The sequence below is a fragment of the Nymphalis io genome, chromosome 12 (assembly GCF_905147045.1).
Source record: "Nymphalis io chromosome 12, ilAglIoxx1.1, whole genome shotgun sequence".
Lineage (NCBI taxonomy): Eukaryota > Metazoa > Arthropoda > Insecta > Lepidoptera > Nymphalidae > Nymphalis > Nymphalis io.
Window position 1 is genome coordinate 12,321,577 of NC_065899.1, and position 26,977 is coordinate 12,348,553.

Below are 26,977 nucleotides of genomic sequence, written 5' to 3' on the forward strand. Positions count from 1 at the left end.
CGATACCACGTATTGTTCTGAACAGTATATAAATTCATTGCTAATAAAAATACGACTAACTCATTTAAATACATAAATATCGCTATAAAGCGACGTTTTTAATTACCTTTTGTTCTTAAATATCTTCTTCATGTTAAATCCATAAAAAAATTAAATCCATTTCAAATAAAATTTAATTAAATTGTAAAGTTTTAATTAAAGCGAACGAAAGAATCATTATAAAAGGCAATAATTACGACATTTATGTAAGAATGGTTTATTAAAAATTTACCAATTCTTTGTAAAATTAAAACCATATTTCGAAATGATTATGTAAATTCGATTTCATGGAGTTGTGGCTGTCATTATGTATATAGCTCAAATAACAAAAGGCTTACATAGCATAAAAACAGCTCACAATGCGTTGTGGTGTCTGAAAATATTCACACAGCGAAATTCGTGTTATGGCTCTTATAAAAACGCCATGACGCGTCGTGGCAAACACAGAAAAAATGATATAATTAGCGAAATTTTTTGGTGACTAAAAAACGATTGGACAACAACGCGTTGCGGAAATGAAGAAAACCCATAATGCGTTGAGCCATGGTTAAGGCATATTTAGGCTCGGAGGGTGTAGCTTGAAAAAATATTTCATCCATCCATATCTTTCGTTCTTAATTTATCTCTATGTATCATATAAATTTCTGCCAACAGCGTGGTGGAATAAGCTCCAAAGATTCTCAAAAAAGTAGCCTGGCCCATGAGTGAGATATTTAAAGGGTATTTTTTAAAAGGTGTTTTTTTTTACAGAATAGGAAGGCGAACGAGCAAATGGGCCACCTGATGGTAAGTAGTCACCAACGCCCATAGACATTGGCATTGTAAGACATGTTAACCATTGCTTACATCACCAATATGCCACCAACCTTGGAAACTAAGATGTTATGTCCCTTGTGCCTGTAATTACACTGGCTCACTCACCCTTCAAACCGGAACACAACAATACCAAGTACAATTGTTAGCGGTAGAATATCAGATGAGTGGGTGGTACCTACCCAGACGAGCTTGCACAAAGCTCTACCAGTATCTTCCTAATAAAATTTTAAAACGACAGACACACCATGCACAGCCCATATCGACTTAAAATTGTCACAGTAATTTCTTACGAAACGTAAACAAGCAATTAGAAATGTTTTTCAAAATTCTCTAAGGAAGTTAAATGGGGATGAAAATTTGTATGGAAATTCGTCAATTTCTTATTTTAGAAACAGGGAAGTCAATATTTTGGCTTCTTATCAATTATAATCGATATGGTTTCTGAAACCATATCCTTCAAACAAACACACAGTAAAACGTAAATAGAGACAGGTATTATACAACAAAACATTGTAATATTTTAGTTTACACGAACATCATTTAACAACAACAAGTCCATAGAAGCATATTTAACTTTATATTAAGCACACAAATGGTATACAAGGTGCTTAATCTTTTTGGACAATTTCGGTGTAATCAGAACTAACCTTAATTAATAAACCTTTGTACCCCGTTTTATACCCCGACATGAAACGCAATGCCAAATTTAATTCTAAATGCTAAAATTGCACGGATTATTTTGCTGTATACAACTTGCTATGAATAGCGGTACGAAAGACATTATTACATTCAGTTTTTTTTTTTAATTTAAAATAGGAAGGAACTTATCAAAGGGTTGTTTTTTTTTAATGTATAGGCTAACGATTGACTGTTATCACACCTGATGGAAAGTAATGATGCAATCTAAGGTGGAGCTTGCCTAGAAGATGCCTTCACTCTTGACTTGATACTGTAGGTGGCGAGGAAAATGATTTCCAGACCTTAGCGGTGCGTATCATAAACGAGAAAGCAAATCGTTTCGTACGCGCCTTAAGTACGTCAACTAAGATGTTATGTTCCTTGTGCCTGTAGTTACACTGGCTCACTCCCTTTAAACCAAAACACAATAATTCTAAATATTGTTGCTTGGCGATATAATATGTTGTAAGTGCGCCCTACCACTAAGTAAATCGCTTGTGAACAATGTATTACTAAAAGTCTTTATTTAAAACAAACAAACAATTTGTATTTTATTTTATATATTAACTAAGAGACTCGGAAATGAGTTTTGAATAATGAACTTAAAATTTCAGTTAAGAAATTAGTCCCACGGAAAGATAATTAATAATAATTATAATGAAGTGTTATTTTTCAATTAAGAACTATTTGATATGAATTATACTTATCTTGAAGATTTCTAAAGCTATGTCTCGTTTATAGTTGAGGCGTATTTATCGTCACAGATAAAAATAATGGGTAAAACAAAACACAGCAGTTTGTCAATGTTACAACATTTCACCCATACCAGTGCCTGTGATTAATACTATCGTCAAAATAAACTCATAAAATAACAGAACTATTAAACATTATTGCTATTGATACAATAGCGGTACTTTTCAGTCAGTTTGTCTGCCTTATTATACGATGAGAAAACACAATACGATGGTACAATAGAGATGGTACAATAAAGTTCATTAAAAACATATAATAACGTGATTTTGTACCTAGCATTTAATAACTGGTACTTGTGATTGGTATATTTAAGTTACATTAAATGTGAAATCTAGTATTACGATGTACCTATATCCCCAAAACTAGTATCAATTGAAGGAAAATGGTAACATTTGTGTTACCAACTCGTAAAAAACAATATTATTAGATAAATATACCAAAACGTATAATACTCACATTTAGTATAGTAAACAGTATTATAACCAGCACCAAAATTAAACTCAAGATGGAACCAGTGGATACTAGTAAGAAGCTGTCACGGCTTGAAATATACGTGACCATGACGCTTCCAATTTGGGTTATATACACAATATGCGGCGAAATTGCATCCGTTGTATATTTCCTTTCTTCCCTTAATATCAGCTTCACAATAAATAAAAAAATAATATTTTTTTTATAAAAATAATGTTAGATAGGAAATTACTAATACCGTATTTACAACTCCAATTAACTCAAGGGTCAAGATCAAATCTGCTACTTCTACAACGCTAGGCGGCCCGAAAACCATTGGGCTATTGAAGCTTAATTTAGCTTGTAAGAGTATCCTCTATGCGTTTCTAAATTATTCATACAAATAAGATGAAACAATAACATATGCCAAGATGACTATGATTAAGCCTGACCAAAAAAAATGTGGATTTCGAAATCAACTATTTTTGTTTTGAATTGTAAATGTAATTATTGTTCTTAGTAAGCTATACTTACTAGGCCCGAATTATAGCACTTGTATATTAAGCGAATATAATATTAAGATTTTAAGTTATCAGTTTTTAATAATTTACTGTTTAAAAAAAAACAACGAAACGATTACTCAAAAAGTGTCAATTGATGCTTGAATGTTTCATAGTGCAAGAAATACTCATCAGAACTATAAACACAATTCAGTTTAATTTTCGAAGCGATAAGCTAATAATTACTGATTTTGATCTTATAACAACAAAAAAGATAAGCCATGTTCAACTCGGTACATGACGATGGTGAAACTTTTTCCGTCGAAACGTTACACTTAAAAAGAAGTTTGACTTAGATAAATATACTCGGACGTTAAATGCTTCGTATACTGTGTATTTTATTACTTTTTCCAAGAATGAACTTTCTTAACATATAAGGTAACTTTATACAAGAATTGAAAAAAATCATTACCATATTATTTACTACCATCAATATGATTGTATTTAATTTTGATTCATAATAGAAAATATGTATACCATATCGTAGTTCCCACATTACTCACTATATCATACGCTTTATTCACAACTGAAATGGTATTATTCAATTATGGGACAGATCTGTTATCTACGTCTCATCCAAAATTATTGAATCACCCCAATTATGGATGAAAGAGAATTTGTTTTCACAAATTAACTTCTCTTTTATGTAATACGTCTTCCAATTAGCCAAACAATTGGCTTATTTGCATCAGCAAATTCCAACAAATTAAACAGACACTGTTGAAAAAGATAGGAAAATTTACGAAAGAGATTTCTCTCGTTTCGTTTCCTTACAATCTTCTTTGTTTCCTTTTAAACTTCGCGGGATGTAATAAAGAACCGCTTTAGGGTCCGTTCACACAGACCGGCTCGGAGAGGAGAGCAGATTTTTATCACGTTGGAAACAGTGTTTTGAGTGATTGTAGTAAAGTTTATTTTTGCATTTGCACCTTTTTTGTCATTAAAAATGCCTGAACGCGCTTCGTGTGAAGTAATAAAAGGAGCCGACCGGCTCCGCTTGCGTGCTCTTTCTCGCTCGCACCCGCTTTCAGATCTCTTCCAGCCGGTCGATGTGAAATAGTTGGCGGCTCCGCTCCGGCCAATTCCAAGCGTATACGACCCGGTCTGTGTGAAAAGAAAAAAGCAGGCCGATGCTCTCCGAGCCGGTCTGTGTGAACGGACCCTTAAAGGCTGCGTTTGACTTCTGGTGGCTCCAATACAAATGGCATTTAACGTTAAGCACATTTATGCATTTTACAAATATAACAATAATAAAAAACATTAAAAAGAACCATTTAAAGTTGTTTCAGTAACGATACATGATTTGTTTTGGCTGGCTTACTTTTTATTAACCTTTAACGGTCATACAAATGTAATTTATGATAACATTGACAATCGCTCTGAGAGTTCTGCTAATAATTGACAAAAATATAACTCAGCAAATTGATTGAGAATCATATAAATCTTTAGTGTTTTGTTCCTGTGACTTTCAACTTCTTTGTACCTTTTTAAAGTCTCTTCTTAAATTTCTTTATCATTATTATCAACCCTTCGTCGTCCAATGCTGTACATAGGCCTCTCAATGGCATGCCAATGAACTCGATTTTCAGCTCGTAATTTTCAATAGCTGCCAGCCACTTGGCGATACGTCACCCCACTGTTGGAAGCCGAGCACGCTACGTTTTCCAAGGCGTGATCTCTACTACAAATTTCTTATTGCTGTTTATTATTGATATAACTAAAGATGCCAAAATATACTTTGCCACCCATGGGTGTATTCCTGAAACGACCAGTGTCTATATAATATTTAAACACAAGCCATTTAAATATTTTAGTTAATTTTAATACCAATGCCCTGCTTATTTTCGCCAGATAAATGTCATAAAAAAATCTGAATTTACAAGCATGAAATCTAAATTTAATTTGCATTTTACGAAGTTGAAGTCCACATTGGATAATTCTGGACCCAGTTGACGAGTACTAAGGCCTAAATTGTATAAGCTAGCTTGCGCTACTAAAATTCTAATTTACAACTTTAATTCTGTCCATAATGTCCCCTTCTAAAGGCGTTCATTACGACGCCACGCGACCGCTAATAGGAACAAAAAGTCAGCTTGTTTAAATTAAGCCAAGACCAGTACTTTTTTAAAAAAAGATCCTATATCGGTTACATTTACTTTGAGCTCTGAAGTTTTGAAAATATTTAAAAAAATATTCATTTGAATTTTTTCTAGATGAAATAGTTTTATAGAGATTTTGAAATCTTAAAAGACGCATTACAATTTAACTGATAATGATGTTTGAGCCAAGTCAACATCTCGGGAACTATGCACTCCAACAAATTTTATAACAATCTTTACATAATTATCCTAAATAGCTGTCAAGTCAAGCATAGTCAAGAAACCGCACATTTTTTCAGAATAAAAAGCATAACATTTCTAAATCCAAGATCGAATTTCAATGAAATCTTTTAAGACTTTATAGCATGAAACGATAATTATAAAATAATTCTGTAATCGCCCCACAGCAACTGTGGGATTTCCGGGGATAAAAAGCCTATGTCACTCTCCAGGCCATAAATTATCCTTATCCAAAAAATCACAGCGATCCGTTGAATTAAAGCTGCGTTAAAGAAGGAGAAACCGAGAAAAAAATAACTATTTAGCATTTTTAATACAAATATAACTTATGTTGTGCAACTGTGACATTGCAATAATACTTTTTCTTGGCGTTATGAAGGAATTACACCAGCAGACGTTTTACGTTTTTAAATCGAAGTAGCAGCCTGTAAATGTCCCACATCTGGGGAAATGCCTTCTTTCTTCTGAAGAAGGTTGGAAGCTTATGTCACTACGCTCTCCAATGAAGGTTTTTGGATACATGTATAAAAATTTACTTCAACATAACTATGAAGGTTCCCTTACGATATTTTCTTTCACCGTTAAACTCGAAATATGCAAGGTCATATTTTGTCTACACAATAAAATCCTATTAATAATTTAAATGTGAAAATGTGTATATTTGTTATTCAATTATGCAAAAACGGCGAGATAGATTGGTAAGTAATTTGGAATAAGGATAACCTATACTCTTGCTCCTTATACGTAAGCAAAGCCGTGGGTGAAAGCTAGCTATTTATAGAGAACATTATACAATGCAGAGAAAAATATGAAAGTTTTGACGTTTTTCTATTTACTATTATCTATATAAGTATATATTTACAAAAGAAAAATAGTATATGTAGTATATCAGTTGTCTGGTTTCCATAACACAAGCTTTGTACAAGCTTAATTTGGGATCAGATGGCCGTGTGTGAAAAATGTCCCAGGATATTATTATTATTATTTACAAATTTTTTAAATGTCATAATTACTTTACACCGGGACGTTGTTTGCTCGTACTAAATATAACCGAATCGTTTGTAATAAAATACCAACTAGGTAATAAGGGAAATCGTTCCTAGCTTTCATTTGCATTCAAAGATCGTTTTGGTTGAGGCAATATAACTAAAAGCCACTGCTTTAACGGAAACTTGCCAAACCTTTGTTTACGAAGTTAGTTTGTGAAAGTGTACGATTATGGAAATTTGAACACAAAACTTGAAAAGTGGAAGGTTAATTAAAGTTATTAATATATAATCCTGTTTCAAAACAACAATAATAATATAGTATGTATAATATCATTAGCCAAAAAAATCAGTTAATTTATTCGTGCTTACGTATGTAAGCTTGAATAAATAAACCGCACATACCAGATAAATGAGTAAAAGCTTATAATTATGATCGAATTTACATTTTGTGATATAAAAAAATAATTAAATAAATAATATATAGACATAATATTGGACAAAAGGTACTTATATGGAATAAATCTTGTACGTCGTTTTACTTTTCTAAAGGGTAATTTTAAGGAAATGTATAACTAGAAAGAAACCAGTAAAATCCGATGTGTGTTATAAAATGCCCAAAACAATTTGTTCTTCGATTACTGTCATATACATTTTGTCTTACAATTGATTGAGATAGAACGGATGCTCTTGTAAATTTGTTCCAGGATCGGTGCTGGCGTAGCGTTAACACAAACAAAAGCAAAATATTAGGGGTGAGATTGCTTCTAAAGATAGAACGCTGTTCACTTGATATTAAATTTCTTAATACAATCAACATTTTGACAACATTGAAGATACACTTGATACCCTAACTTCGAAAGTATCAAAATCGTTACAACTTACAACTAAAACGAAGGTCTTGTCAACTAAAATCTTTAGCTCTAAAATTACTAATATTTAAAAGACTAATTCCTTCTCAATATTTATTTGGTATTACCTTGAGTTGTCCGGTAGATCCAGTAATTGATACACCTATGTCCCAGGTCCCACGCTATCTGCATATCAAATTTAATTGTGATCGATGCAGTGGTTTAGTCGTGATGCAGTTAACAAACAGACAGCTTGAATTCTTATACATTACATGTATAATACTATTATGTCCAACTAATCGTAACACCGACTCGCTTGCCGTGATGGCAAACTGCATACTCTCTTATGTCATCATGCTTCTCTGCACCATCGCTATTTACTCCATTTTATATAAGTGGCTCGTTTACTATATACTTTGTTCCTATATATTATTTATATTTATAAGAAAAAAAATATATTTTTATAAAACTCATAAAGGAATAACATTGGATATTAACCGGAAACACAACTGAATTGAAATGTGTTCAATTTATGTCACCAACACGTGTTGTAGAATTTACCTGTATAAGATATTTATTTTATTTATGACACTAATGTTTTTATTACTTTATTGGTTTTCTTTAATTATATATTTTTTCAATAACCATAAATTTCTGTATATTACGTCTGCTTGGCGTCCCGTAACGGGGTAAAGGCATGCTGGCGAAGCCGTTGGCATCATAGTAAGCCTTTATGTTAAGTAAAAGGTTATAAGGTATCTCTATTTAAAATGTCACGCAAATCTGCCGAACCATTTTTGCGTGATTGGGTAACAAGCACACGGACATACGAACTTTCACATTTATAATACTAGCAGGATAATGGAATAAGTACGACCTCATCAACTAAAACGAGCTCAATCATGACGTAATAATAATCAATGACGTCATTCAATTTCCAACTCAAAACAAAATTATTAACCGATCCAAAAACTATTTGCAACTTACCCGAAGCGCATAGGAAATTAGGAATCGAGTTAAGCTCAAAATTGTGAATAGTATGCAAAGTTAGAATTGAAATTTTATATAGATTTTTAGGTATTCCAAATGTAAAAGTACGTGACTAAAATGTTATGTGAGCCTTACGTGAGAATCACAAAGTTAGAGAAATATTAACTTAGAATAATAGACGATGATAATAATGTTCTCGTTGCCGATTTTGGCAGTAAAGAGAATATATGTATAGTGAGTGGGTGGAAATATCTACCCAGATGAGCTTGCACAATGCCCTACCAACAATAAAGTACTAAGAGTTGACGGCGCGTTGACGATGTAAGGAAATTAATAAGGAAAGGTTAATATTTTTAACAGCGCCAATATCTACGGGATATTATAACTATAACTATAAAAAATAAAACCTTGGGAACTAATATGTTATGTCCCTTCTGCCTGAAGTTTCATCGGCTCATCTACCCTCCCAACTGGCACTTAACAATACTGAGTATTGCTATTTGACTTATTGTTATTTGGTTGAATATTTGATGAATGGGTGGTACCTCCCAGCCGGGCTTACACAAAGTCCTACCACCTGTGGTACTTATTAAATAACTATACTATATTACATCCGTTAGTGATCGTGCGAAATATAAACTCATATTTAAGTGTATATATAATTTATATGCATAAAATTCATCTGTGTACGGCAACAGTTGCGACATATTTAACACTATCAAAGTATACATTAGCCTAAACGGTTGAACTGTAGTTCCACAGGGGAGTTTTAGTCGAAACATTTAAACAGAGTCCAAAATATTTGCATATTCATAAACAAAATGCAGTTTGTAGTTAAACGTCTAAAATCGTAATAAAACGAGTTATTATATCAATTCTGAATGCTTGAAACTATTTTCGAACTGCTTTATAATTTACATCTTCATATAACATTAAACTTTTAATTTTGTCTGATAATATATATAAGTTTAGTGTTAACAAAATACTAATAAATACGGCGTTGTTCAAGATAGTTGAAACCAATCAAGTCAATTTATTATCTTACGTCGCGAAAGCAAATGAAGCAACCGTCAATTTTATGTTATATTTAATCATCATAAGAATTGTTTTACATTATACTCATTCTGCGACTCGTAATATCGTTTTTCCACACAACAGACATTTCAAGATGTGAATGTATAATTAAAATTGTTCTGAAGTTATGCTCATTAGATAAGTTTGCAAGTTAAAAGTGATCTTTTCTTCGTATGACTATGAATATGTAATATACTTTATAAACTTTTTTTTTTAACATTAATGTATTTCTGGGGTTTAAGTATTCTGGGTTTTATTTCTTAATATATAACGAAACAATGTCTATGCTATTTTTGTCATTATATTTGCGTTAAATATTTTTTTTATTAAATAATTACAATTGGTAAGCACAATATTATATTATCAGCCATTACTTAGCTCCGACTACAAACTTTTATTTTACTGTGTTAGTGTGTGTCAAATTGCAACAGAAACTGAAATCGAATGAAATAATTCCCTGAGCCGTAAAATTGATTATTATAAAAATAATTTCGTATTGTAATATTTTTTATGTTATTTTTATATTATTTTATTTATTTATGTTATTTTTAAAGTCGAGTTCATATGATCTTAATATTTATTTATTTTTTAAATCATAATGAATAAATCGAAGTTGAACTAAGATTTTAACTTTCGATATAGAAACTCTTTCGTCTTTCACGTCAATGATATTATCCATAAAGCTAAATGTCATTTCTGTTTGTATCCTTCAAATAACTGTATATCATAGATTATGTTAATATTTTACACATTACTTTTTAATAATTCAATCGCATCATGAGCAAGAGTATACAAAACAGAAAGGTCATTGACTTAACAATGTTTTCTAAAAGCACATTCACACTAACATTTGCTATTGAAATTCTTGGTATGGACGTCTGGCACGACTGTAATGAAGGATGGTTGGATCTCGGCCCGTGCCATCAAGCTATAAAGTTACAATACCAACTTTACCCAGAACAAACTTTTGATTTAGACGTATTAATATGGCCTCATGTTGCTAAGGTAAGAATTCACACTGTCGAGGTTATATCGAGATTTTTTAAATTCTTGTGACGTCTGCAAATCTTAAGTGAACTGGATATTAACCGGAGTAAAACTAAATTGAAATGAGTCAAATTTATGTCATAAATCAACCGCCACGTAGGTAATTCCAGAGAGAAATTTGACCAGCACAGCATGACGAACTGTTATACTTCAAGGCCGACTTTTGGCCGACAGGAATTGTTTAACGAAAGCATAAACTCGCACCAAATGTGATTAATTTTAAGAACTTTTTAATATGTATGTTAATATATACTAGAGTATAATACGACTGCCCGTTGGTCTAGTGACTAGATGTAAGTCAGAAATTTCTCAGTAGCAGCCCGGAGTCGGAAAGCACGTAAAGCCGTTGGTCTTACGCCTGAACTCTTTCCAGTCATGTTGGATTGGTGTTCTATCAGATTATGAGAACTAGGGAATAGAGAGTGCATCTGTGTTTGCGCACACACTTATCTCCTGCGCAGTTGACTAAACTCTCTTGAGATTGGCCGCCGTAACCGAAATCGGTCTGGAGGACATTATTACAATATATAATATATATATATATATATATATATATATGTATGGACCTTGATGCCTGGAAATAATAAATAAATATATACTAATATTACAGATTTGGTGTGGAGGACAATACGGCTATGTACGGACGTGGCAGTTTTTGGAGAGGCGTTGGTTCGCATTTTCGATTCGACACGCTTTCCCAGTCAGAGTACTCGATTTAATGAATCACTCGGTTGTTATTAATTGTGCTATGGGACTTAACGCTCTTAGTAATAAGTATGTTCAAGTATTATTTTATTTATATAATGAGTTATAATTTTCAATTTATTAAATACGACTTGGGTTAAAATACTGCCCGTGGTCAAATTTATGCCAATTGACAAGTCAAACCAAAGTGAATTTTAGTGTATTGATGGATTGTAGAAAGACATATATATACCAAACATAACACCAATCATCAAGTGGTCGAAGTCTTATAATCTTATACAGAATATATATACGAACATTCATTTTTATATATTAGACTATAATTTTAATATGCATATTTAAGTATTAAAGTTCTTTAATGTATAATCATTTAATTATAAAATAATATATAATTTTTACGACTTTATTCACTGATGTATATGGTGTATTTAAGTCTTAAGATATTTTGATGTAGAAATTCTCGATATTTTATTCATATAACACTCGAGTCATCATTACGTTGAATTTTACGGTGTCTTGGCGAATAATAATATTAAACGAATCGCTACTATACTTCAGTAATCGTTTTTAATTAACGAGTAATTAAATGTATGTAATATTCTACTCTCCGTAAGCAATCCGTAACCAAAACGAAACGTTCCTTAAATATAATAAACATATACATAACAATAAGTACATTTCATTAGAAGCTAGATATTGCCCAGCATAAGTTGCATTACTTACTTAAATTAATGGGTAAAGTAATATTCGACCCTCGCGCCGATTTGTTTTATATTAACTATTAAATTATAAATATTTACGCATATGCCAACAACTATATAAAATTTTAACATAATTGGTTAAACGATGCGTTAGCGAATAGAATACGAAATAATGAAACAAAATTTCACTCTAATCGGAAAATTTCTGAAAACGAATATGTTTCGTTTAGTGCTAAGAACGATAAGAATATTGAAGCATTTCTTCCGTCATTAAAATTTGGGGATCAACGTTATTTTGCTCCAGTATTGGAAGCGGAAGAAACATTTGAAAAAAATATCCAAGACATGATTTGGCACGTCATTGAAGGCCATATACCATCTTCATATTTAGATGGAACTTTTAACACACCATCTAATGTTACAGGTTTGCTTAATAATTATTTATTCAACTATAATAGAAACAAATCTATCTATACATATATCTCTTACACATAATAATTATTACTAATATGCTTGATTTTCATACTTGAAATACTTTATTGCACACCTAATAAAATTAGAAAATACATTTAGTGTTATTTTTGTTTTACGGCGTAGATACCTTCAAGCGGTACCCTTAAGGGGGGACCGGGTTATGGTTCTTGCCCATTAAAACTACTGCGATAGCCGGCACGGATCGGAAAGGCTGCGGGATCGTGTTAATATAACGCATCCTTGGCCCTTCCCAACATTAAGTGTCCTTAACTTATGGATACATTGCAATTATTCAATGGGTTCAAACTCATTATGCAATTTTAAAACTGACATGCTAAAATGTATTACATCTTAATATAGAAGAATAGACTATTGTCGGTATTAGTGTGTTTATGATAACGAAACTTTTTTCCATCTACCGACTTATTTACAATTTGTTTGGTTAGACAAAGTAAATGGGAACTCCAACACATTTTTATGTTATTAGCATAAACTTAATCGCCTTCGTGTTTTGGATGAAAATCTGCTACATTATTATCCACCACTAACAGCCATTGAAGCTGCCTGTTGGAATAAGCTCTTAAACCAAACGATAAACGAATGTAACCCTGTATATATCCATATCATTTAAAGGCTGTTACTTTACTTTTTGCTTTATAACTTTTTCAGATAAAAGACATCAAGACGCTGTTTTATTTAAAGTAAAAGAAATTATTTTAAAAAATAATTTACTAATAAAAGAAGACGTAGCAGTAGAATCAGATGAGTTGATAAAGTCGAAAAATAGAAGAGAATCTAAAATAGCCAAGGAAAAGGAAAAAGAAAAAAAGAAAGTAGTCGACGTACAAAAAGAAAAATTTATGATAAGTTTATCAGGAGACGCGATTATGGCTGGTTATTGTCATTGAATTTAGTGAAGATGTTTTTTAATAAAAAAAATATATATATATATTTCATTTACAACAACCAATATATCAGAATCGATAATACCAATATTATTATAATCTTTAAAGAATCTTAATTATTTTAGTCAAGCCGCCCCCGTGGGTGGTTTCAAGTACGTCAAAGGACTACTTGAGTCTATAATAAGCCTAAGAAGTGCCTTTTTAATAAGAACTTAACGAATATTTAAAAGTAATAAAGCATCAATTTTTTCAATAAAATTTCATAGGTACCTAGATCAAACGTATGAGAATAGTTGAGTATTTTGTAACATATAGGACGATTTTCATAGTCATTCTCTAATAAATAATTACTGTTATTAGGTACTGGAAAAATTTCCACTTTTGGATATTCTGGTGAACGTCCACAGGATCAAAGTGATATTATAGTATTAATCAGTACCAATAATCTCCCAGCTTACGATGATTTACCGATCATATTTGTTAACATTGGACCCTTATATGATGCACCATTAGTAAAATTTAAAAAGGCAAGGTAAATTTTTAAACCCTACCCTTTAATATCTATAGAATTTTTAATATTTATAAAATATAATTTGAATATTTTAATAGAATAACACAAATATATACAAGATGGAAGTTAAATGGTGAAGAACATGATTCAGAAAAACTAAATATAAAATCAGCACAAACTATTGATTTTAATGATCATCATATTGTTCCTCTACAACTTGCAAAGGCTTCTGAAGTCACAGCGACGTTTTTAGATAATCCATTCGAAATTCAGGTTCATATATATGTATATCTATAATAACAAATTATAAGGATCCGAGCTGTACTTATGTATGTATGGATGGGTGCTTTTCTATTTACTAATAGAAAACATGGATATGACCGAAGTAAACATCCGGACAAGCATCGTTTTTCTTGATTGGTAAAGAAAACCTACGTTTCCGACACAATATAACAGCGCAATGGAATAAGCTCCAAACTTTTCCTTAAGAAGACAGAAGCTATCAGCCAGAAAGGGGACATTTATGAGCTGTTAATAATTATAAATTAATATATGTGTATAGTTATTATACTTGTGTATTTCTACCATCTTTCCAATTTCATGTCTAAATCGACATGGACGAGGAGACCGAGACAGTAGTGGCGTTTGTAATAAATGTATCTTAATAAATAAATTTATTTCAGCTTCGTGGATTGAGAAATCCTGATCTAGTATATAACTATGAAAAACTTTTTGGAAACGATAAAAATGATCGTAATTTCGATATTAAATTACCATCTAATATCACCAGCAATGACGAAGATATACTAATCGCTGTTACAAAAATAGATGCCAGCGCAATTTCGAAAAGAAATAGTACTATTATATCAGGAGATTTTTCTCTCTATCCACCTCAAATTTCAAGAAATAAGCTTGGTCGTATGTATACTTCTACAAACGATATAAACGCTGTAAGAATAACTGAAGTACCAGATATTTTAATTCAGCCATCAGTAATCTTGGATGCTCATATGACAATGGATGTATCTTTAGGATTAGTTGGATGTACACCACGAGAATTCGTTCCTAGTTATTCAAGGATGTATTGTTCTACTCGTGATCCAGATGCAATTAAAGTTATCTTAGATGAGATAATAGAAGTCAGTGAAAAAATTCACAATACAGACGATATAGCTAATATACTGACAGGATTTGCTATAGACACCGGTGATATGGTCATTTTCTATGTCGAAGGAGAGAAAAACGGACCGATTTCAAGAATATGGGATGTAACAAGTCGTTTTTATCCCATTATTAAGCCTGTGTTTTCATGTTCAGAACAATATTTAGATAGAATTTATCCTGGTAAAGTATTATTTTCTTTGGGAATAGATACATAAATTCACTATTTGTACTATAAAATGTGTTTTGTTTATCATTAGAAATGATATCAGCTGTCACTCCATTTGATATGCTAAAAATGGTGATCCCGTTAAACACTCTTCTAAAGTGTCCGCAAGCATATGTGAAGCCTGCTTTACCATTACCTGCTAAATCCGTGAGTGTGTTTTTAATATAATACATAATTTACTCTTTTGTAAAAAATTGATTGATATGAAACATCGTGAAGAGACAACTAAATTAAAAAGTCGTATGTCATGGACCAAGGTAGCCCAGTGGTTAGAACACAGAAACCTTAACCGAAGATTACGGGTTCACTGTGATAAAAAAGGTTGTAGATGATGACGATGATGATAAATCCTATTATATATATATATATATATATATATATATATATATATATAATATTAACAGGCATTGGTGAAAATTGTTCGGCTAGTTGCAAGTAAAATTAAAGTAATACCTTTTAAAAACGAAATGCCGACCAGCGAAGAACTAAACAGTTTTAGACTTGAGCTATGTAAGCCGTTACATCACAGATCAAAATGATGAATGACAAACTTAAGAATTCATAAATATATAATTATATTTGTAAATAAATACGTATGCGCTTTTTCTATTTGTTTTCTTATATAAACTAGGTAGGTAGACCGATAAACACCTAGTAGTAAGGCACCACACATTAGCACCTTAAGAAACATTATTCATCTCTTTGGCAAAGTACCACCAATGCAAAAGTATTAGATTTGATGATTGAATGTCAATAAATTCTTAGTAGCTGCTTGGAGTTGGGATTCCTGTGCCTTGAAATGCAAGTAAAGTTGGATCATGCCCCTGAAATCTCAACAATCGTCTCGAATTGCCGTCCTATAGGATGACGGCAGCGGGGTATGAACAAGAGAATGCACTTGTGTTTGTGCACAATCTTCTGCACCATAACTCTCTATGCAGTTGAAAATGATCGTCGCGGTCGAAATCGGTGCGAAGAATATTGTCATTAACATTAATAGTATAACTATATCTACAATATATTATATAAAACAAAAACTCTCCTCTAAATAAATAAAAGCAATCTTCTCCAAATTATTAATTACATTATAAGTAGCATAAATGATTTTCACATGCAAGCACTATGTCTTAAAAACTCAAATGTTTCGCAATATATTAGCGTTTAAACTTAATTTTCTGCTCGTTAACGTAACATAATACCGGAACTATTTTCTAAAGGGCAGAGCATGTTTAAAAAATCGGAAAAAAAACCGCGTAACTTCAAGGCGCATAATTTGCAACAGTTTCAAACATCAACACTTTCTGACTAACTGGCCACGCCGCGAGTTTCTTGTTAAGAGTAATTACTGACTAAAAACTAGCGTAAAATGTGAAATCGCTCATTAAAATGGCTGAACTTTGCCAGTAATTCCATAGCGCTGGAAGCTTTCCTGTTTCCTGAAAGCAGCCATGACTGCTTTATTTTAATATAACACTGAAACTATACAACACACAGATATAATTTAAATTAATTTATTAATTTAGCAACCACCAATTCAATACACTTTTCACAGGACGACAGAAATATCGAATTTGATGATTAATAAAAGAATTCAAAATTGAAGAAAAACAATAAATTATTTTCGAGTAAAATAAATACATATATATCTTATCTACTTTGATTATAGTTGGGGTTCGGAACCCAAATGGGGTGGGAGGGAGCAATACACGCAACACGTACATTTGTAACAGAGCCAGGGAACGCAGATTGTGTAGTGATAAAATTAGATCTTAAGAACGCGTTCAACTCAGTGGAAAGGGACGTACTCCTTGATGAGGTCAGTAGAAACATTCCTTCTCTTTATCCATTTCTTCAACAGGTCTATCAGTTCCCTTCTAAGCTCTTCTTCGAGAATTCCCTAATACTTTCCCAAGTTGGTGCACAGCAGGGGGATCCGCTTGGACCACTTACTTTCAGCCTTGCAATCCATAAGGCAATCTTGTCCTTAAAATCTCCTCTTAATATATGGTACCTAGATGATGGCACTATTGGGGGAAAGCCAGAAGACGTGAGACAAGATATCCTTACTTTGATTCCCCTCTTTAAAGACTTAGGGTTAGAGATTAACTCGGATAAGTGCGAGTTTTTTCAATGTGGAGCCGGCCCCTTTAATAAATTCTCCCTTTTCTCTTCCATTCTACCTGGCCTCAAGGAGCTGTCTCGTGAAACCTTTAATCTTCTGGGTTCACCTATTTTGCCGGAGGCTGTTCCCGAAGCTATTGAAGTCGGGAGACGTCTTCTTTTACTTGCTCAGAACCGTCTCACTGGGATCTCTGCGCATGTAGCCTTGGTTCTGTTGAGAATGTGTTTTGCGGTACCAAAGATTACCTATCTTTTAAGGACGTCTCCTGTCTGGTTGTTCCCTCAAGATATATCTTCCTTTGATAGCTCCTTAAAGTGTACGGTGGAAAGTATTTTGAATGTGTCATTGAATGAAACTCAGTGGAGCCAAGTCTCTTTGCCTGTACGGTCTGGTCTGCCTAGGTGTGCGACGAGTGAGGGATGTGTGTCTGCCTGCCTTTCTCGCATCGGCACATGGGGTTGTTAGTCTGGTCTCTAAAATTTTATCGTCCGATGGAGGCAGGACTATCATACCTTTTGCTGCTGAGGGAGTAGCGAAGTGGGAGACGCTCTTCCCGAATGCACCCCTTCCTAGATTTCCAGAAAGGCAGCGTTCTTGGAACGATGTGGGGTACAAGTCTGAGCTCGACCAACTTGTCAGTGCGGTTGGGGGAGCGGATTTGGCCAGACTCAGAGCGGTGTAGAGGGCGGAGTCTGGAGCTTGGTTGCAGGCTTTGCCTTCCCCCTACTTTGGGACTCTTCTCGACAGTGACTCTTTGCGTGTGGCTGTGGCTCTCCGCCTTGGCTGCGATGTTTGTCAACCACACCGATGCATCTGCGGATCCATGGTGGATGCCAACAGTCATCACGCATTGAGTTGCGGACAATGCTCGGGGAGATTTCCCCGACACCACGCTCTAAACGACATTGTCCGGAGAGCCTTGGTTTCGGCGAATGTCCCATGCGTCCTGGAACCACCAGGTCTCAGTCGCTCCAATGGCAAGAGACCGGATGGCTTGACACTGGTCCCATGGCAAAGGGGAAGAAGTTTGATATGGGATGCTACCTGTGTCAATACCTTCGCGGCCTCTCACCTGGCCCACACAACACGGACGGCTGGGGCGGCTGCTGAGAGTGCAGCAGCAAGGAAACGGGAGAAGTATGCCCCCTTTTTAAAAAAATATTTATTTGTGCCACTAGCGGTTGAGACGTCGGGATGTTGGGGTCGAATGCCCTCAGTTTAATAAGGGAAATTTGCTGTCGCCTTAGAGAGAGGGGATTTGACAGTCGCTCCGGGTCACACTTGGCACAAAGGTTGTCCATCGCCACAACGCGGAAATGCGGCCTGCATTATGGGCAGCTTTGCGTCGGGTGGGAATCGGGAGGGACTATTTTAAAATTTGACTAAAATAATAAAAATTAATAATCTAAATTTAAATCAAATCCTATGTAATGATCATGATTTCTGTAATATAAAAGAAAAGTATTATTGTAATCAGATACACAATTAGAATTATCATTGTAATATTGAAAATCTTTTTTGCGTTTTAATGATATGATATGTATGTTTTTCATAGAACGTTGTTCTATACAAAAGCAACCTAGTATGGAGAAAGATATATACATAAATAAAATATAATATAATAATATGTATATAAAACAACTAGGTATAAGCGCCACGCACACACAATGAAGTAGAAAGCGGTAATATAAAAAATATATAAATTAATCACTTATCAAATATCGTAAGGAAACCTGCTTACCTCTGATGGAAATCATCAAAATATTTTATTTATGTACTTGTGTTTTATGCATATGTTTTATGTATATATTAAATTTTTAGTAATTGCAAATTCAAAATATAAAGTATTGTGTTAGATGTTAATTGTAATTCCGTTTGCATCTGTGCAACCTCAAGCTGAATTTATGATTCCGATTTCACTCCGCCACGCGGAATTCATGCGGATGTTGCTGAGATTAATACTAATTATGACAGCTTTATAAACTAGTTTTACAACGCGGCTTCATCCACGTGTTAGGGGGACAGAGGCATTAAAAGTATGCCTAGTAAGCCTATGTCCTTCCTTTGGGTTCCAGGTGGCATCATACAAAATTTCAGCAAATTTGGTTAAGTGGTTTAGCCGTGAAAACCTTACAGACGAAAAGTTACTTTCGGATTTATCATATCAGTATAGATTTATCTGAACTATCAAAGAGACAATTCATTTGAAAAACGTTTTCAATGTGACATATTGAAGTGTTTACAGTTTTCAAGTGCACTCTCTATTCCCAAACTCTAATAATCGATGGGACGGCAATCCGTAACGACCGGAAAGAGTTCAGGCGCAGGAACAACGGCTTTACGTGCTTTCCGAGGCACGGGAGTGTACACATATCCAACTTCCAGACCGAAAGTTTTCCAGATCGGGCTGCTGCTGAGAAATTTCTTATAGAAAATCCCAACAACTTTTTATTGACCCGACCTGGGAATTGATCCCAGGACTTCCGGGTCAGTTCCTTATATCTAAACACTAGACCAACGAGGCAGCCAATTATTATTTCTCATCTCTTTTATTTATAATAGAGATGCAACATAGTAATTATTACAAATATGTTTGTACTATTAAATTCGTATCAATTCGTATCGTTAGTGTTGTATTGTACTCCTCGCTCGCTCGTTATTAAGTTATCTATTTTAAGGAGTAACAGTCCCGTTCCCCTTTTTTATGTAACAAAATGATTATGTTATTAATGATATATGTTATCTATTTACGTATTTTTGTTCCCTTTAAACCAGTAATTAAGTTACGCAATTCCACTTTTATTATTTAATTTATAAGTTCTTGCATTCGGTTGTTAACAGCTGTCTTATTTTTCTTAACTGAATTATAATAAGATACTGATTAAATAAATTGAGTTCTATATTACAATTAATGTAATGAACAGTAATTTATTTCCAGTGAGTTGTGTTTGCTTTTAACTGATTTTGCATTACTCTTTTCAAGTTTTAATTTTATATTACGTGTTCTTTTAATACTTGTATAAAAATCGCTAGCAAACCAAAAAATTAAAATTAAAAAAAAACTATTTATTCGATTGTGATAAAACTATTGTGAGGAATCTCTCATACGCCGATAAAGGTAAAAAAAAAGGATTTTTAATGTATATTTATCTCGTTATTATAAAACTTACTTTTGAAATATCATATCACACTTATTTTTAGAAACGTTTATTTTATGACAAAGCTATTTCGTACGACAAAAATTGAAGCTTTACTACGCTATTTTAAAATAATGAGATATAAACAAATGTCGGCGCCTGAGTAACGATAATAGCGTCACGGGGTGTGGTGCATAGAGGTACGACAAGACTCTGGCGTCGAAGCAACGGCAGAAGGTTCGAGTGATCCACACACACATAATAAGTGCTAATCTGTAAAAACTCACTTCATTACTCAACCGTGAAACTAGCTTATGGTGGATATACTATTTTGGTGCGTGTATTCCTATAATGTAATAATTATTATGGTCAATGTCGCATATCACTTTTTGACATTTACCGATCAATTTCTACGATGAGTTTCGAATTTGCTTTTACAGAATTAACCCCTACTGACCATCATTATTTTATTTGATTTAAATATTATATACAAATAGGGAATTGACTAAAAAGCAAAAATATAAAACACACAAGACATACAAAACATAAAACAGTAGAAATGATATGATATTATCACGATTGAATCATGCGATATATTTGCTAGTTCTGTACAAATTCATCTTAGCCTTATTTCAAGCGTCTATTCATGGTGTTATTATTATCAAATGGTAGTCCCTAATTTGACAATCAATAAAACGTGTAATGTTTCTATCCTTACTAATATTGTAAATGCGAAAGAGACTTTGTTTATTTATTTGTTACGCTCTCACGTCGTAACTACTGAACCGACCGTCGTGAAATTTTGCATACATGTTGTCAAGGATTCCTGAAAGGACATAGCATTTTATCCCTTTATCCCTCTCACGAGCAGTCGAAGCCGCGAGCGGAAAGTAGTGTTAATAAATAATTTTGAATTGATTATAATTCCATTCAAAATCTTGCTATGACTGAACTAGTGATCCTAAATTGAAAGGTATATCACGCTTAATAAGTGGACCAAACGGAAATTGGGTCCAAGACATTCGTGGGACGTCCATAGAGAACAGATATGCCATTTAGTATCTTCTTCATCGATTAGAAAACAATAAACTAATAAAAAAACTAAAACTATGCTATAAAAATTAAAAGGTAGCTTACAAAAGTCTGAAGTCTACGCTTATTTGAAAACGTATTTCAGTTATATATATTAATTAACTGGTATAAGCCCACGTGGATGTTTCTTTGTGACAAAAAGTTTATAAAGAGGTTTCATTAGGCAGCAGGTGAACATAAATCTCTTTAAAATCAAACATAATGAGATTTTTTAATGTAATTTAAAAGACAATACATATATTATAATCGATTGTTTATTTAAATTAATATAAACATAAATCAACAGTATGCTGTTTATGTATTTATTAATATACCAAATAGTTATGTACTTTATTATATATTTCAATATATTATTTGTTTTTCATTATTGAAATAAAAAAAATTAATAGCACACATTGTAGACAAGGTCAGAGACAATAAAAAAAGATAATTAAATAATTGACTTAACACTATCTGAAACAGTAAACGCCGTAACAGAAGTTAAAATAATTGATGGTGATGATGTCCTCCTGACCGATTTCGGCCACGGGCAATCGGCGCGTCCGCGTCTCACTCCCTACTCCACAGTGCCAGTTGACATGGAATATTCCCAAGGAGCGATCTTTGAATTTTTTCTCTTTCTCATATACCTAAAAACAAAACATTACAGTAACAGCCTGCAAAAGTCCCACTGCTGGGCTAAAGGCCTCCTCTCCCTTTTTGAAGAGAAGGTTTTGGAGGTTATTCCACCACGCTGCTCCAATGCGGGTTGGAAGAATACACATGTGTATTCTATTGTACATTGTTTTGACATATTGTCAAACTAGTTAAACATAGTAAATTTTCTATAGGATCATCTTAATCTCTTCGATTAGTTCAAGTAATCAGTACTCAATCTTACGTCGACAAAACAATACGTCGTCTACCCATTCGTACTAATTAATTAATTATAACAAATTAAAAGATATATTTTTGAAGTGAACAACTATTTTAAAGTGTATTAGATACTCAAGTTTATATGTGCTTGATAAAAACTAAAATAATAAACATTAAAACTTAAAATTAACGAAAATATCGAAATAATTGGTGTAAACTAGTGGAGTGGCCAGTGTGTTGTATAAAACGCGTAAGCGACACGGAATACACGGCGCTTACGACGTTTTGGACGTGACATTTTTATAAAGCAAAGTAATACTTATGCAGTGTTTCTTTTTGTTTACCTGCCTCACATTATAAAACAAAATGGATTGTAAACAATGTATGGATATGTTAAAACCTGAAGTATCTATTAAATGCGTTAGATGTCAAGGTAACTTCCATCACGAATGTATTGGATTATCAGAAGGTGATTTTAAGAAAATGTTGCCAATGAATAAGGCCAAATGGAAGTGTCCTAATTGTAAAATTTCTAAAAAGATTGGTCAAAGCAGTCCCCAGGAGCTGACCGCGTCTCAACAGCATTCTATTTTAAACGTTGATGCAAACTCTTTAATGTCTCATTTCGATGAGCGTTTTAATAGATTAAGCTCAACTATCGAGTCATTCAAAACTTTTATAACTGAGGAATTGAAAAAAGTTACTGATACGGTCAAGAAGTGGACTGAAAGAATTGTAAACATCGAGTCATCTGTAAAAAGTGTTAATGAAAGAATAGATAATTTTGAAGTCGAATTATCTAAAATCCATAGTTTGCAAGCGGAATTTAATTACTTAAAGACATTGATCAAGGACTTAAAGGAAAGCCACTGTAAGAATGAGCAATGGGTTCGGCGCTCTAATATACAGATTAATGGCATACCTCAAAAAAAGGGTGAGAATTTAATAAATATAGTTAAATTACTTGCTGAAAGATCAAACTTTAAATTGTGCCCTGACACTGACATTGACTTTGTTACTCGAGTAGCCACCAAAAATGATTTAGACATTAAAAAGCCTAAACCTATTATTGTGAAGATGCAGTCTCGATATAAAAAGGATGATTTCTTGTCATCACTTCGCAAATTAGGAAGCATCAAGGCGTCTGACATTGGATTTCCAGGGGTGCAAAATCAAATATATGTTAATGATCACCTCTCCACGCGTAACAAAGCATTATTGAGAGAAGCCAAACGTCTTTCTAAGGAAAAAGGTTATGTCTATTGTTGGGTCCGGAATTGCACGATTATGGTACGAAGAACAGATAACTCGCCGGTACTCCACATTACATCTGAGGAATCTTTAAAAAAAATTTCATAAGCGTTAACTCGTTATTTAATATTTTTTTTACTTACTTAATTTATTATAGGCAATCGTTATATTTTTTATATTCTTATATTTTTTATGTAATTCTTTGCATTATATCATACTTTATACCGTATAATCGAGTTAAATTTGATGAGATTGCTGTGCTTGTCGGTGGTTATGAGTCTAAATCTAGTGATAAGTTAATTGTACTTCTTCTATTTAATAATAATAAGCCTAGGGGTAATTGCTCAGATATAAGTACTCTACTTAAGTATTGGATAATGTTATTCGAAAACTTTAATTGGATAAGTCGTAATAAACAGAATGCATATTTGTATATTTTTCTATATCCGCCATGATTTTGAATATTTTTTACCACAACGTTCGTGGTTTACGTACCAAGACAAAACAATTTTATCTTAATGTATTAAATCATAACTATGACATTATCTGCCTAACAGAAACGTGGCTTTTGGAAGGTATTTTTGACGAGGAATTATTTGATACCCGATATACTGTATATCGTAATGACCGTAAATATGACTGTCTTGATATGGAGAGAGGGGGTGGAACATTAATAGCTATTCGTAAGGAATTTTCTGTAGACATGTGTATTAAAGAATTTTCACCAACTCATCCTCATGTCGATATTACATACTTAAAAATTATATTGCGGCACAATTTACCACATAAGTCAATACTTCTTTTCTGTTGCTATTTTCCACAAAATTGTTACCAGGCTGAGTCACAATTGGAATTTTTCGAGTTTGTTTCTGACTTAATTATTCATCATCCATATCAAGACATTGTGATGGTGGGTGATTTTAACATACGTAAATCGGTTTGGTTATATAGTGATGATAACAGCTCTCTTAATATTTCAAATCCTTCTGTGGATGTTATAACATATCAGTTATCTGCATTTATAAATTTTACAAGCTTGCGTCAGTTTAATCACGTTCTGAATGTAAACGGTAGGTTATTGGATTTAATTCTTTCAAATTTACACTGTGATGTATCTCGTACCGCCCCTTTATCTGAACCAGAGGATGCCCACCACCCTGCTCTCTGTCTTATGATAGATATTTGTTCAATTGAAAGGAATTTAAGACCTAATAGGCGTATTGTTCGTTTATATCATAAGGCTGACTATGAGGTTATTAGTGCTGAATTAAACAAAGTTAATTGGGAGCTTCAGTTAAATAATAAAAATATAACCGAAGCAGTTGATATGTTTTATCAAATCGTGGACCAGATCATACAACATTTTATTCCATCAAAAGTAATTACTGAAAACAATAATTATCCTTGTTGGTACTCTCGGACACTAATTACCTTAATAAATAAAAAATTAAAATGGCATAGGAAGTGGAAAATTTATGGACGAATATATGATTACAATAAATTTTCGGACCTTCGGGCTCAAACAAAAAATATTGAAACTGATTGTTACAATTTATTCGTAGAGAGAGCAGAACTGAATATATGTTTTAATTCTAAGCATTTCTGGACTTTCATAAAATCTAAGAAAGGTCATAACATTCTGCCGGATACTTTATATTATAATAATGAATTCAGTTCTGATGGACAACAAATCTCGAATATGTTTAATCACTTTTTTAATTCTGTTTTTGAATTGGATTCAGGGTCCATGTCGATCATATCGTCTAACAACTCTTGCAATCAGACAATAATAAATTCAATTGAAATTACTAATAACAAAGTAGAGCATTATCTTTCAAAGCTGAAGATATCTAAGGGTAGCGGCCCAGATGGCCTACATCCTATTTTTCTAAAAAATTGCAGCAAGGCACTTTGCACTCCTTTAACTATTCTCTTTACAAAGTCCTTGAACACGGGTTGTATGCCAATGGAGTGGAAGAGATCTTTAATCACACCTATTTTTAAACAAGGCGATAAAAATAATGTTAAAAACTACCGTGGCATTTCAAAATTGTCTGTGATTCCTAAGATGTTTGAAAAAATTATTTTTGATACCTTGTTTCCGTTATTAAGGCCTTTACTTATACCAAATCAACATGGATTCATCAATAAACGCTCAACTGAGTCAAATCTTTGCGAATTTCTTGATATAGTATTGAAAGCTATGGAAGATGGTCACCAGGTAGATGCCGTGTACACCGATTATTCGAAAGCTTTTGATAAAATTTCTCATAATCTGTTGCAAAAAAAACTAGAAAACATCGGTGTACACGGCGATCTTTTGCGATGGTTGACATCCTACCTTCGTGATCGTACTCAAGCTGTCGCAGTTAAAGGGTTTACTTCTACTTTTGTACCTATAACATCCGGTGTGCCTCAGGGTTCCCACCTTGGTCCCTTATTATTTAACGTCTTTATCAATGACTTAACATGCTGCTTCTTAAACTCACAGTTTTTACTCTATGCCGATGATACAAAAATTTTCAAAGTTATAAGGGATAACCAGGATTGTATCGAACTCCAAAATGATCTAAATAGGTTAGGACAGTACTGCAAATCTAATGGTTTACAACTAAATTTGGCTAAATGTTGTATTATAACATTTTCAAGAAAAAAAATGCAACATTCTTTCAGTTATTCAATGTTTGGTGTTAAATTGCGAAGGGTAACTGAGGTACGGGATCTTGGTGTACACCTTGATAGCCAACTCGTGTTCGATAAGCATATTGAAAAAATTACTTTAAAATCTTACCAAATGTTGGGCTTCATCTCAAGGCAAGGTACTGACTTTAGGAACCCTAATACACACATTATACTTTATAATGCTTACGTTCGGTCACACTTGCAATATGCATCGACTGTATGGAATCCATGTTATGCTAAGTATATTCAAGCAATCGAAACAATTCAAAATAAATTTATTAAAAAATTAAAATATAAATTTGGTCACGATTTGCCTACTCTACTGTCCTTGAAAACTAGACGAGAACATAGAGACCAATTGTTTCTATTTAAAATTATTAACAGCCTTATAGATTCGCCTTATCTCCTAAATAAAATATTATTTAACTGTCCTCGCTTAAGTGCTCGGTACAAAGCCACTTTCGCAACTCCAAATCATCAAACAAATTATTACAAAAATAGTTTTATAGTAAGATCGTGTAGCAACTATAACGATAAATATAACCACATAGACTTGTTCAGCGGCGGTC

The 26,977-nt window shown here is 33.1% G+C and overlaps 2 protein-coding genes across 2 annotated transcripts; both read left to right on the forward strand.

Annotated features, from left to right (window-relative positions):
* Positions 1–10,313: 10,313 nt before the first annotated feature.
* Positions 10,314–15,808, forward strand: LOC126772586 (uncharacterized). The gene is made up of 9 exons (XM_050492989.1): positions 10,314–10,541; positions 11,194–11,357; positions 12,220–12,413; positions 13,133–13,357; positions 13,729–13,900; positions 13,978–14,152; positions 14,563–15,223; positions 15,301–15,416; positions 15,674–15,808. The coding sequence occupies exons 1-9, from the start codon at positions 10,314–10,316 to the stop codon at positions 15,806–15,808; spliced, it is 2,070 nt and encodes a 689-aa protein (XP_050348946.1).
* Positions 15,809–22,841: 7,033 nt separating this feature from the next.
* Positions 22,842–23,834, forward strand: LOC126772587 (uncharacterized). The gene has a single exon (XM_050492990.1). The coding sequence runs from the start codon at positions 22,842–22,844 to the stop codon at positions 23,832–23,834; it is 993 nt and encodes a 330-aa protein (XP_050348947.1).
* The last annotated feature ends 3,143 nt before the right edge of the window (positions 23,835–26,977 follow it).

Bases quoted from the DNA above. Each gene is read 5' to 3' on its own strand.
- LOC126772587 (XM_050492990.1), top strand. From the start codon at position 22,842: ATGGATTGTAAACAATGTATGGATATGTTAAAACCTGAAGTATCTATT.
- LOC126772586 (XM_050492989.1), top strand. From the start codon at position 10,314: ATGAGCAAGAGTATACAAAACAGAAAGGTCATTGACTTAACAATGTTT. The intron at 13,358-13,728 runs GTTATTGTCATT...TACTGTTATTAG, and splicing joins AGGAGACGCGATTATGGCTG to GTACTGGAAAAATTTCCACT. The intron at 15,224-15,300 runs GTAAAGTATTAT...GTTTATCATTAG, and splicing joins TTTAGATAGAATTTATCCTG to AAATGATATCAGCTGTCACT.